Raw genomic sequence first — 14,690 nt, forward strand, 5'->3', positions numbered from 1 at the left:
CTTTACACAGGGAATTCCCTATGTAGAATATATAGTCTCAAATATCCAGCATATTCTGCCATTCTGACCAAAGTATGGCAATTTTCAATGTATTAATAATTTGTGGATTGCAGGCTGCAGGTTATTTTGTTGCCTGTCACCTCCATTCAGAACATCGGCAATCTACATAATATCCATTGAATCATTTGAGAAATTGGTCCTACTATTTTACCTCATTTACTACAATATTTATCTAACTCTTGATATTAATATTAAAAAAAAAATGGATGATCATTTAACTTTGCATTTTAAAGTTTAAGAATTTTTAAAACTATCTCAAGTGGATTATCATATGTATAGTACAATTTAGAATTTAATATTTGCCATTTGGTTGTAATGAGAACAACTGTTTAGTTGAGAAATGCAAGAATGTAAATATATACGGCAATACAGAAACAATAAATAGTTCTCAATTGTTTATTTGCACTGGCCATTGTTGATATATGCAAATCTTGGCATTTTGTGGTCACCAGGATGATCCTATTTAATGAAAACTATAATTACATTCAGAAGATGTACTTGATCAAAACAACAATCTTAATATGTTATGCCAGAGTAAAAAAGATCTTACAATTGTCTGCATTTTTGTCTGGATAATAGGGTTTATAGGTTAACAGTGAAATATAAATAAATTTACATGAAAGCATTCTGATTAATTCATTGTCATGCTTTTGATATAAATATGCAGTATATGTTGTGATATACACCATGATTCTTGTTTTTGATACAAACTGAATCTCCAATTTTCTTGAAACATTTTATACAAATCAATGATTTTGATAGACAAAATATTCAGATTTTGACAGTGGTATAGGGGAGGCAACTCTTATAAGATATCTAAAACATCAAAGTTCAGAACTTTATCATTTGGAAGCAATCTTGAAAATCCTTTTGAGTTAATGACTTTTTCCTACAGTTAAGTGTCTAGTACTTTTCATGTGAAATTTAAATTCATTGTCAATATAAAAAAAGTCATAAATGTTTCCTTTTATGGCATGATTTGCCTGAGATAAAACAGACCTCCAATATTGGAGAGTGCAGTGTGATGCATTATCTGGAGAATCTGTGTAAATGTTTGGGTATGAAAGCTATAAAATTATAGATGCAAAACATTTTGTAAGTCTCCCACAGATAACTCATATTTACTGGTTAATTTCATTAAAAGCCTATGAAGAACTTAAAAGATGTAATTATTCTTGATTATTATGCAGAATACTTGGCAATTTTATTTTGACAAAGCTGATAATTTTGGAGTTGATAACAAGCTTAGAGAATTTATTGGATGTGACAAGGTGCCATAGACCACATGAATACTGATAAAGTGTTCCATGGGTGGCCACAAAGTTATAATTGCCATCTCTGTTTAGTGATGTAATATTTTGTGATAACTATTATCAAAAGATTCCCCATTTTATTATAGGCTTGTCAGTCTCAGCATTTTTCTCAAATTAAAAATTTCTTGTGTGTTTCAGGTTGAGTTTTGAGTTCAATATTCTAAAACTAGAGAAAGTTATATTTTCATGTTTTTTTAACTCTGCGGTTTGAACTTCTGTTGTTGAATTAAGATTCTTATCTATACTTTTCATTTCTGACCTGAGTTAAACTTATATCTCTGTTCTCTTGAATTTGCTTTGAATATATTGCCCGCTGGATGGAAAGAAGCAACTATCGTTTTCAAATTTTCCAATAGTATTTGGTTTATGAATTTATATAAATAGTGATTCACAAATATTTTTTTTCTTTTAATTTTTTCCACAAAATGTAAATAGGGTCACTTATTTTTTAATTTATTTTGTAATTTGGTGTACTTGATTAGTCGATTAAATATAATTATAATGTTTAAATGTAGTTTTTTTTTTTTTTTGGTTAATCATAAGACTAATAGTCTTCTCTTTCATAGCCTCAATATAATTTTTTTAATTCTCTCTGAGCTCTTACATCACTTTCAGTTATTGAGCTGATAATTAGATTTTAAACCTTATAATTCTTGTACAAAGTGTTTGAATGTCAAGAAAAAACAGAAAGCCATTTCCAAACAATCAAACGTCTTAAGAATCAATAGGCTGACTCACAGTGTTGTAATTTTATGACTTGAATACACCTCTAAATGGTTGAATAATGAAGTCTCCCTGATAAAGGGATCCGATTAGTTTACTTTTCTCATTAGATTTACGAATAAAATTGCAAAAGCTTGCCAAATTTGGTTGCCATTCATGTCCTATTGTATTACATGCTATCAATCAATCTGTTTGTGTTTTCTTCTTTATAAGACCATAGATTTCAGTAGCAATATGGAAGGGATAATTTTATGTTCGTAAATCACAAGGCTTACCAAAGAAAAGACATAAGATAATTGCATTTAATTTCTTATTGATTCATACATCGTGGTTCTGTTGAAATATAAATTGCATTCTCCTAATAGAATCCAAGAATAGTGTCGAAAAAATCATTGTTGAAGATTTAAGTTACTTTCTGTAATCATTTCTAGGGTTTTGGTTAACATGGTTAATAGACAGTATCGTATTAAATCTACTTACACATTGCATGTGCTTCACCATTTTGAATTATGCCTTTTTTCAACTTTTCAATCTGTTAACCAAATCAGACTTCGAATCTGACACAAGATAATTAAGAACTGCATACAGATAAACTTTGATCAGATTTCTACAAACATATCTAAATACTTGTGTAATGAGGCCTACATAATCATTCATTATTAAACAAGACATATGTCAAGCAGCGAAGCTTTTTGTTAGTTCAAAAAGCTTCGCTGCTTGACATAACTATTACAGGGTTAAGATTTTTTGGGAGTCGATCAATATAAGAGATATGTGAGACATAATCAGATGCATATAAAGAACTCATTAGCAAACATAATTATGTCTCTGAATAGCTTCTCTCACAAATGTGTGAACATTGTTTGAAGACAGTTATTTTGTTGTTAGCATCTTACTGAGTCTACAAATAACATCAAGAGTTATGTCCCTTGGAAAGGTTGAATGACTTAACCTGGTGTTGATAAGCATATCTTTGATTTGTTTTAAGAAGTCTTCTGTAAATAACAGCCTGTTGAAAGACATACTAGTCATACTCAAGTACAACATTATATAGTGCCTCATTTAGTTCACAAAGATGCAGGTTTTTTTGTGATAAAATAAAAATGTAATATCAATCCACTCAGTGTTTTCTAATTTTTTTTATAAGGTGCACTTTAGATCTCATGATATAAGTATTTAGTTAGCAATAAGTATTTCGTGTAAGCTTGCATGACTTTAGGACCTGGGAAAACTTGAGAGAAAAAAAATTGTAACAGGGAATGTTTCAAAGACAAAGAGACCGTGATGACCAAACAAAAGAGCAGAAAACAACCCATGGCCACCAATGGGTCTTTAAAGCAGACAAAAAAAAAAAACGCACCCAGAGATTATATCGTTTTGTTTATTTGAAAATATTATAAATATTCTATTGCCTATTTAAAATACAGATGAATGAAGTTTCATTAAAAACTGATTCCTCTTTTTTCAGTATATGGTTGTTGTTGTATGACATTTCCATAACCTCAATTTTTTAAATTTTTTTCAGTATATGGTCAGATGGAAAAAAGGGCTGATATCAGTGATGAATCCTACAGACAAACTGACAGCTCACAGTAAGTCATAGACTTATTTATTGTACGCTCTTTACCGTTTCAGTGAGAAAAAAAAATGTTGAAATTTTAGGCTGAGATGTGAAATAGTCTGACTGCTCATAAAAAGACCTGAATGCTGTCTTGCTGACAATCCATACAATATCTAAACCAAACTTGAATGATCTCCATGAAAAGAACAATGATTCTTTGGTTAGCAGGTCTAAGGACTAGGTCACAATGCCTAGAAAATCTAGGAATCTTTAGTTTAGTTAAAATGTTTTATATACATTCAATGTTTGAGGATAATAGAACTGGCATCTTTCATTGATAGTGCAATACTTAGATTTTATCAGTTAAGAAATATCTAGATGCCAAGAGTTTCACTCTTCTCCAAATCAAATTAAAGTTTAGATTTTTATCTTCAACTTTCTAAAAAATCAAACTAATTTATGAAATTGATCAAAGACCTTGTTTTTAGTTCTGTCACAGCACAGCATGATATCTAGCATTATGTAACAAAAAGGGTAATGGTTAGTACTGCATGGAACTGCAGCACGTAGTCATAGAAGAGTTGAATAAGTGAATAATACGACTGTTTTTATTTTACACAGTACTATATCCTGGACACAGTTATATTCTGCAACTATATGCAATATATGTGCATTGTCCAAAAAATATAAAATTTATTTGTACAATGTTAATATTTCAAACACTATGTACATATATTGTATTTATCTTGTAATTTCCTCCCAGCACTTTAAGATGTAGTAAATTCATATATTTGTCTCTGATTTTTCAAAGAAATCAACTTAGTTTAGACATGAACGGCCAAGAGGACTCCAAAATAAACTGTTATGCCAAAAGAAATATCCACAATTCCACTTGCTTATCATGAAAGCAGGGTGAACATGAGACTTTATTTTTACAAGTACAAGGTGGAGTGGGTTTTGGCTTAATTCCCTTGTTCCCATTTCCCTGTTAATCTCGATTTTATATTGGCTAGAGAGAAATTGTTTGACAACAGTTTTTCCACATAACAACAGCATACATTCTGTAATTTCAAATCCTTACAATGAGCTTCCTGTTCAATAGATTCAGACATTTATCAATAATACTTGCATTAGATTGTAACAATGATAAGTTATAAGTATGACAATATCTAAGCAGACTAGTGTAATATATTCTGTCAGCAATGATAAATAGTCACACTCTGGTCACAGACTTATTATTGAGGAAGATTGTCACCTATAATGTAATCTATAGAAAATAGATAATTGATTTCTGAGGAAGTCCCTGGCTGTTTATTAAATTGTCATACTGGTGCTATGACATACCACTATAATCACTAATTTTGTATTTTTGATATTATTGAAATTACAGCAAACTATCTATTGATCGATGGTCGAAGAACTTGTAAGTTGGTAGCTTTGAATTGCTTCAATATCTTAAAGCTTTGTATTTAATCAGAAATAAATAGTCTTCGATTCTTTCATGCAGTAAACCTAGAGCTTGAACTTTTAAAGAAGAAAATGAGATCAAAACCTAATAGTCTTGCTTCATTCTCTTTTAATTCAGCCATAATAATTTGTACTTAAATATTTTACTGATTGGAAAGGAATGATTTTATCCCTAAAATGTTTTCCGTTTGATAATGACTTTGAACTTATACAAAACAGACTGAAATGTCGCATACATTTAAATCGAATGAATTTTGTTTGTTTTTAGCCAGAATCAATTTGAGAAACATAGTAAAATCATCTGATTGAGGATTAAACAAGCTATAATGAAGCTTTTTATATTGTAATGCATGACATTCTCCTGTCTCATGACATATAGTTTGATTACTTGTTTTCCCAATCCTACTCTAAAAGTTCATCTATAAAAAAGGTATTTTGATGTTTATCATCCAGAAAAAAACAAAGCTTGAGGATAATTAAGGTTTGCGGTTATATTTATTCAGCTTTTTGAAATATTTTATAGCCATTTTAAGAATATTTACACAATTGGATATTTTCTCAAACTCATAAGATGTAGAAAAAATGAATTCCCTTGATGAAATACCATAGATATATGCTATGATTTTCCCTTTAGAGTCTTATCATAATGAAATGGATCACCTGAACCAAGAGTAACACATAAATGCAATTGGTTTTAGCTAAGTAACGAAATGTAATTACGGAGGATTTCTGACGGATGTTTTCCTGAGATGACAAACATTGGCATCGTTGTATGCTGACATTAACTGTATGGATTAATGGCCTTATATGTATATTGGATCTGAAAGGAGTCTGTAGGGAGTAGAATAAAGGAATTGTGATGACAAAAATCTATCAAAGTTTATATACAATTATATATATTGACAGAAATGTCATAAACACATTATAACAACTTAACCCTGGTTTATATCATTACATTTGGTGGCAGGACTTGGTAAACTTCTAAATTCTCAAAAGATGTAGTAGACAAAGTATTTAATGATGATTTTCAGATTGAAAAGATTATCTATGTAGGTAAACAGTATTAACATATAAAATATTGTGCCTTCCTCCTACACATACAATGTATTGAACACAAGCACATTTTTGGAAGGTTTTTGTCGAGCCTGCAACTTTTGTTGCAGAAAGACGGACATAGGGATAGTGATCCAGCCGCAGCCGCAGCATTAGCTAACTTCTTAAAAGCTTTATATTTTAGAAGGTGGAAGACCTGGATGCTTCATACTTTGTATATAGATGCCTCATGTTACGAAGTTTCCATCACTTACATGTCCAATGTCCTTGACCTCATTTTCATGGTTCAGTGACCACTTGAAAAAAAAGTTAAGATTTTTTGTAATGTTGAATTCTCTCTTATTATAAGTAATTGGATAACTATATTTGGTATGTGCGTACCTTACAAGGTCCTCATGCCCATCAGACTGTTTTCACTTGACCTCGACCTTATTTCATGGATCAGTGAACAAGGTTAAGTTTTGGTGGTCAAGTCCATATCTCAGATACAATAAGCAATAGGGCTAGTATATTCGGTGTATGGAAGGAGTGTAAGGTGTACATCTCCAACTGGCAGGTGTCATCTGACCTTGGCCTCATTTTCATGGTTCAGTGGTTATAGTCAAGTTTTTGTGTTTTGGTCTGTTTTTCTCATACTTTATGCAATAGGTCTACTATATTTGTTGTATGGAATGATTGTAAGGTGTATATGTCTAGCAGGCAGATGTCATCTGACCTTGACCTCATTTTCATGGTTCAGTGGTCAAAGTTAAGCTTTTTAGTTTTGGTCTTTTTATCTAATACAAATGTACTATATGCCATAGGTCAACTATATTTGGTGTATGGAAATAATTTATGATCTATATGTCAGTCGCACAGGTTTTATTTGACTGTGACCTCATTTTCACGGTTTATTGCACAGTGTTAAGATTTTGTGTTTTGGTCTATTTTTCTTAAACTATAAGTAATAGGTCAACTATATTTGTTGTATGGAAGCATTGTTAGCTGTACATGTCTGCCTGGCATGGTTCATCTTACCTTGACCTCATTTTCATGATTCATTGGTCTTTGATTAGTTATCTTAGTTAATGTTAAGTTTATGTGACAGTTGTAATAAAGCTTTATGCTTAGGACTATCAACATGATATCAATGATTAGTAAAGAAGGCGAGACATTTCAGCGTGTACACTCTTGTTGTTTTTAGTAGCATGTTCACCATTTCCTCTAAAAGTGTGGTTGTTTGTCCACCTTGAGTGCTGAAGGTCATTGTTTCTTTTTACTGCTTAGTCAAATTAATCTGGTCTGCATTCATACTGTGAGTTGGATTTTGCATTTAGAATCACCAACAAAGTATAAAATTAAAAGTTTCTAAGATATACAAATTCATTAATGGTTTTCTTTGATAAATTTATTCTATAACACAGGATGGCTATAATCCTGCCTAACAAAAAGTTCAACCTTTCTTGACAGCTTCAACATTAAAGTTAAAGTGTGTCTCCTCCATTTACTTCCTGGATACATCCTAAGAACCTAGAGTATACTGATCTAATGTGTATAATGTTTTCATCAAAAAAGGAGGGATTCCGACCCTAGAACCCAACCCCCTAGATTAGACACTGGTTTTACAACCTAGATAAGTCTTTTAAAGTTTATTGTTAGTAATTTTGTGAAAATATTGCTTTTACCTGTGGCTACACCTATTTGGATGATTAAATAGATGTCTAGAAAATGGAAATAAATACCAATCTAAAGCATAACAGGAAGTCAGATTTCCTGAAAGTTTTTTTTTTTCATTTAGACAAAAGTAAGATGTAAAACTTAAATTTCTTTGATTCATTAGTTTTGCAATCTAAGATTTTGGCAGGCATGTATTTTACCAATAAAAAGTTATTTTATTTCAATGATAAAATCAGATTTAAAGAAAATCTCTTTTAATATAAAAATGATTTTGAAAGAAAATCTCTATAGATATGAAAATAACAGGATGTGGTATGATTTGGGATGAGACATGGTTACAACTATTAGTCACCATTCAGACTTCAACAATGAGCAAAACCTATACCACATAATAATAGTAAGCTAAAAAAAAAAGCCACAGCCAGGCAAAAAAAACCTGAAAAAATGGAAACAACAGGAACAAAATGTAATCAAAAATGAATATGGCAGAAAGTAACCAACAACAACCACTGATTAACAGGCTTCTGACTTAGGAAGGACACAAAACCGTATTTTACTCCTTTTACAGACCAATTTCCAAAAATCAGGATAACAGACCAAAGTTTCATTGAACCAAATGACAGGTGTTATTGTAAATAAAATTGAACATATGAACAAGATATTAAAATTTTCAGATAATAAATTGCCCGTACCCTGGTAACAATTTTGAAATAAATTGTTTTTGTATTATATAATTACAAATGTATATCCTGTGTGGCGACCACATTTGAAATAACTTTAGAATAATTACCCATCATTAGAAATTCCATTTGCTGACAAGCTTCAGTTGTCTCTTCTTAATCCTACAAAGTCTTATAATATCATACTATTGACTTTTTCAATGAAACCGTGATAAGCTTAATTTTGCAAAAGGAAAAAAAGTGAATTTAATTGTATGAATTTTCTGTTCATTATATTGTATTAATGTTTCTAGGTGATCATTATTTGCAGAATGTTTTTAGCTTGATTAATTCTAATGTCACAAACTAACATTGTGTGAAAATTTTAGTCTTAAAACTGGTGATTTGAACAAACAGGTGAAGTAGAACTTGTTACATGATTTCTTGTGACAACTAATTGCTATTTCCTGATCACTGAAACAAAGATATAATAAGACATGGCTCAAAGCAACGAGTATCGATCTACTTCATTGTAAGTCAGGATCAAATTCCTTTGCTTGATCCATACTTAAGGTATGGAGAAACACATACATCACTATCTTGTTTTCATGCAATTAAAACCTGATCCTGGAAAATCTGGTCTTGTAAAATCTAAACTTGTTGCTGCAACAAATTAAACTTTTTTTGCTTATAAATTGGAATCCATAGCAACAGTAAATTCTGGAGACAAAAAGTTTGATTCTTATTTGAAATTGAATCAAGATTTTCATAAGCTTGGATAAAATCAATGCTATTTAACTGCGTGATGACAGAAATAATTACCGCCAAAGAACAATGAAGAGCATCAATTATTAAACGCTGAAGATATTAATAGATTTAAATATCATACCTAGCAGCGGAATGTTTGTATAGTGAACTGATTCCTGATTGTCCTTATGTGACTTTCATATGATCATATTATCCCTCAAAGCTTCTTTATATTAATTCTCAAATGGTACCCAGTTTATTAAGTACTCTTGAATTAACATTATCTGATGATATTATTTCCTGAAGGTCATCAAGTTGACATTAGGCAAACATTACATTGGAAGGTAGAAAATCAGAAATCATATTTGAAGGTTTCTCTGTGTATACCAGTTGACATTTATCAAGATATGGTATTGGAACCTTCAGTTCACATTTGCGTATGTTGAAGAAAGGCCCTACATATCAATTTTTTTTTTAATCAGGCCAAAATACTTCAAATTTCACTTAGTAATAGTTCTGATATTAGTATTGATACAAAAAAAAATCTTTTTCAGACTTCACCTTATAAATTTCAAAATAAGGCAGTTAATGCATTGCTTGTGTAAGAACTTCAGTATGATCCTGATTTTTTTTTTTGTGTGTAGGGCATCAATATTAAACTTGGCATATTATAGTTACTGAACATTTTGGATCATTGGTTGTCGCCACAGTTTTTCCGAAGCTTTGTTGTCCGAAAAAAAGGAAACAAAAAAACTAATTTTAACATTGTGCTCATGTTTGGAGAACATTGTGTACAATTATGAAGAGATGTGTTTTACCTTGCATTACGACTTTTGAAATAGACTGATTTATATATTATGGTATGAAATTTCAATTGCGTTTAACATTTTAAAAGTGTTTTTTTTTTTATGAATGACTAGAAAGAAGATTAACTATTAAATGATTTGGTTATATGGAATCGATTTTAATGGCAGATCAGGGGTTCTGTTTGTCCACTTTATTCAGAACATGTGGTTAAAAATCTGTCCATAGCATGTATGCATTTTCTGTGTCATACTCATTGCTGTATCAAATTTAATGAAATGTAATGTACTCTGAAACAATACAAAAATATTGAAAACCAGGTCATCTATTACGACATACATTGGAGACAAAAAGCTATGAAACACAACAAATTGCAATAGAAAATCACTCAGATTTCAACAGAAAACATATTGCTTTTTCACTAATTAAAATTTAGACAGAACAGAAATTAATACTTTGTACAACATTGAAGGTATTATAAAAATCCAAAATTAAACATTTGGTTGCAATATGTCAGAGATATTGAAAACTGTGCACATATTGATATTGTTTTAGGGGAGTAAATTAATAGGATCATACATAATAAAAATCCGTTATTGAACTGTTTTATAGTACTGCATATTTACATAGGAATATTTAACCATTTACATAGGATATTTTTAATCATGCCATTTTCCATCAACCTGATTTTCAGTTAGAGCTTATCCATGGTAGATGAAATTGGGTAAATTTATGTGCCTAAACAATATTTGACTTGTCAAGTGGATTTTCTTCCAGATTTTAGTAGGTGAAAAAGGGTAATTTCATCTGGCGCCAAAATTTCAAAGTAAAAAAGCCTAATGTTCAGTACTTTTATTGCAACACTTTTTTAGACACTATACTGAATTATAATTAAGTTTTCTATTTTTGAGCAACTGTGATTTGAACTAGTTTTGCCATTTCGTCACATACTATGCATTTTATTCTGTGATATTGCTGTTATAACTCTCTCCCAGTCATAAAACTTCTTCCTTAGACAATGTATCTGGAGACTTTGAGTCACTAATTTTCTCCACATATTGAAAATAATGGTGCAAACTAAGACATAAAATCTTCTGATGAATGGCATTATGTCAGTTGTAATTAGAGGTAATCCTGCAGTTCCTGGAATAAAATTCACTCTGTATTTACTTTAAATTGTCTGGACACCTCATATATTATGTTAACACTAACCAGCCTGCTGGGAGAGTGTCATACATGCTACAGAAAACATACCAGCATCAGCTGAAAATGTTAACTCACTTAGATCTATTGCAATGCTTATCTTAAATAAAGGCACTATTTAACATTTATAAATAATAATTAAAGAAAGGAAGATTTCAAGTCAGTCTCAGATGGGAGAGTGTCATACATCCTACATAAAACATACCAGCATCAGCTGAAAATGTTAACCAACATAATAGTGACTCTTCAGCTTTCACCAGTTTAACAGACGATGATTATGGACCTGACATAGATCTATAGCAATGCTTATCTAGAGTAAAGGCACTATATTACATTTATAAATTATAATTATAGAAAGGAATATTTCAAGTCAGTCTCGACAGACTACCATAAGCTCTTTAGGAATTAAAATCACAGACAAAATGACCCAGATTATGATTGTTTTTGTAAATAGAATCTTTATCATAGTTATTAAAGTGTCAGTCTCTAAAATCTTGTCTCAAAAACATTTTAATTATATCTTTTTGTTAAATAGTTTCTCGGGAATCATTAAACAAAAATGCTGATAAACTTAAGCTTTTGGATTTGTATGGCAGAATGATTTCATTAAATCATGAACGTGTCTATAAAGTGTTGGTACAAAAATGTATTTCAGGAATTGATATCTATGGTTGCTAAGTAGTAGCAGTTTGTTTACGACTCTATTGTGCTCTAATTAACAAATTAATTGGGTCTGTTCATTAATGGGAGGCTGTCTGCATGCAATGTTGATAAAATTAGTTTACCGCAGAATTACAATAATTTCTTTTTGTTATCTTTTTTTGAAATCTTACTTGCTACAACCATTTGCAGTGGCGTAGCTTGCATGTATGCTCAGATGCTTAAGCATCCACATCAAAAAATTAAAAAAAATATATATATATATAAAGTGCCTAGAAAATCAACCTAACGATGTTAGAGTAGATTTGATTCGTAACTTCCTCCTCGGCGCCGGGGCTGGAACCTGTACTTTATTTTCTAACTTCTACGACAACACCGCCTAGCATTGCGCAGAGACCTTATCCCCTCCTCTAACTCTAGCTTATAAAAAATAAGCTTTCGTTTTGGGAGGTGTTACCTTCTTGTAGGAATTAAACAAGGATCTCTGATACAATATTGCATATGTTGTGTCTGAATGTAAGGGTGAGGATATGTGAACATCGTCCAATCATTTTCAAAGCAGTATACGTGGTCTTTCCTTTAAGATCATTTATAGTTTATGTAAACAAGATGGATAAATCGCAGAAAAGTGCTGTCAACTTTTTCGTAAAAAGTCTACGTCGGCAACGGCAAGTGCAGAGGATGATAAGACGTAGACCTGCAGACATGTTTGGTCTGAGATTGAACCAAGCGGAGCGATGACATAGTAACGTTACTAGTTAACAACGAACACATCATTGCCTGATATCGTTTCCTGTGACATTAAATACGACTAGTATTTATCATGGAGTGTGATCATTTCTGGGCTAATAAATACCCGTTTCAAACTTGGTAAAATTGAGAATGGAAATGGGGAATATGCCAAAGAGACAACAACCCGACCATAGAAAAAAACAACAGCAGAAGGTCACCAACAGGTCTTCAATGTAGCGAGAAATTCCCACACCCGGAGGCGTCCTTCAGCTGGCCCCTAAACAAATATATGCTAGTTCAGTGATAATGAACGCCATACTAATTTCCAAATTGTACACAAGAAACTAAAATTAAAAATAATACAAGACTAACAAAGGCCAGAGGCTCCTGACTTGGGACAGGCGCAAAAATGCGGCAGGGTTAAACATGTTTGTGAGATCTCAACCCTCCCCCTATACCTCTAGCCAATGTAGAAAAGTAAACGCATAACAATACGCACATTAAAATTCAGTTCAAGAGAAGTCCGAGTCTGATGTCAGAAGATGTAACCAAAGAAAATAAACAAAATGACAATAATACATAAATAACAACAGACTACTAGCAGTTAACTGACATGCCAGCTCCAAACTTCAATTAAACTGACTGAAAGATTATGATTTCATCATATGAACATCAGGCACAATCCTTCCCGTTAGGGGTTTAGTATCATACCATCATAACATATATGAGAAGATCATAACCCATGTCATGCCAACAACTGGTTTTTGAATAAATGTGTTTAGTTCCGATGCAAAGACCCTATAAGTGAATCAATATTAACACCAAAATATGCAATTTTTAATGACCTGACAACAGTATCGTAACTATATCCCTTCTTAATAAGTCTATTCAAAGGTTTTGTTAGTTTTTGGGGTGAATACTGACACCTTTGTGCTTTATAAAGAATATTTCCATAAAAAATTGGATGTGAAATACCTGAACGTATAAGAAGTCTGCATGTTGAGCTATATTTACGAATGATGTCCTTATACCGATCATAAAATTTAGTAAATGTTTTGACTAGTTTGTGATATCGAAAACCCTGGTGTAATAATTTTTCAGAAATACATAAATTTCTCTCGTTAAAATCTAAAACATTGTTACATACACGAGCGAATCGTACAAGTTGAGATATATAAACACCGTAAGATGGTGACAAGGGAACGTCACCATCTAAAAATGGATAATTAACGATAGGAAATGAAAAATCATCTCTTTTATCATAAATTTTAGTATTCAGCTTTCCGTTAATGATATAGATATCAAGATCAAGGAAAGGGCAGTGGTCATTGTTAGTATTAGCTTTATTTAAAGTAAGTTCAACAGGATAAATTTCTTTAATATACATACTGAAGTCGTCATTATTGAGAGCCAAAATATCATCCAAATATCTAAAAGTATTATTAAATTTGTTTATCAGATGTTGTTTCGATGGGTCTTTGCTTATTTTTGTCATAAATTGTAACTCATAGCAATACAAAAACAGGTCCGCAATAAGTGGTGCACAGTTAGTCCCCATTGGAATTCCGATAATCTGACGATATACGGAATCCCCAAAGCGAACAAAAATATTATCTAGTAAAAATTCAAGGACATATATAGTATCAAAGCATGTCCAATTGACATAGTTTTTTTGTTTATTGCTACTAAAAAATGACCTAAAAGAGTTTGAACATATATATTCACATTCTGACTTTTTAAATGCCCATTTAATTAGGTGTGTGAATTTTTTCTTAATGAGAATGTGAGGCAATATTAATTTTATTTTCAAAAAAAGAGTTCAAAAGTCCCCGTAGTGCACATATTTATCTATTCTAATATACAAGGGCAGTTACTAAAAAAAAGCATTTTCTTTCTTTTTTTTAATTTAATATCTAAAGAGAAATAAAAGCTTCAGGCCAAATACAATGGTATATCAATTATGATTTATATTTCAAAGGGGGCATAGTTGGTTAAATTATTTGATCAGGACTTATTTTCGCGAGTTTCAAAGACATTGCTGATGATATATAT

The 14,690-nt window shown here is 31.3% G+C and overlaps 1 protein-coding gene across 1 annotated transcript in view; it reads left to right on the forward strand.

Moving 5' to 3' along the window:
- The window catches only part of LOC143068244 (tyrosine-protein kinase transmembrane receptor Ror-like), a 168,233-nt gene that overhangs the window by 99,671 nt on the left and 53,872 nt on the right, over positions 1-14,690 (forward strand). Inside the window, exons 7-8 of the mRNA XM_076242149.1 lie at positions 3,622-3,688; positions 5,048-5,080. Coding sequence (XP_076098264.1) covers positions 3,622-3,688; positions 5,048-5,080 — 100 coding nt within the window. The remainder of the gene's footprint in view (positions 1-3,621; positions 3,689-5,047; positions 5,081-14,690) is intronic.

The sequence above is a fragment of the Mytilus galloprovincialis genome, chromosome 1 (genome assembly GCF_965363235.1).
Source record: "Mytilus galloprovincialis chromosome 1, xbMytGall1.hap1.1, whole genome shotgun sequence".
Taxonomy (NCBI): Eukaryota; Metazoa; Mollusca; class Bivalvia; order Mytilida; family Mytilidae; genus Mytilus; species Mytilus galloprovincialis.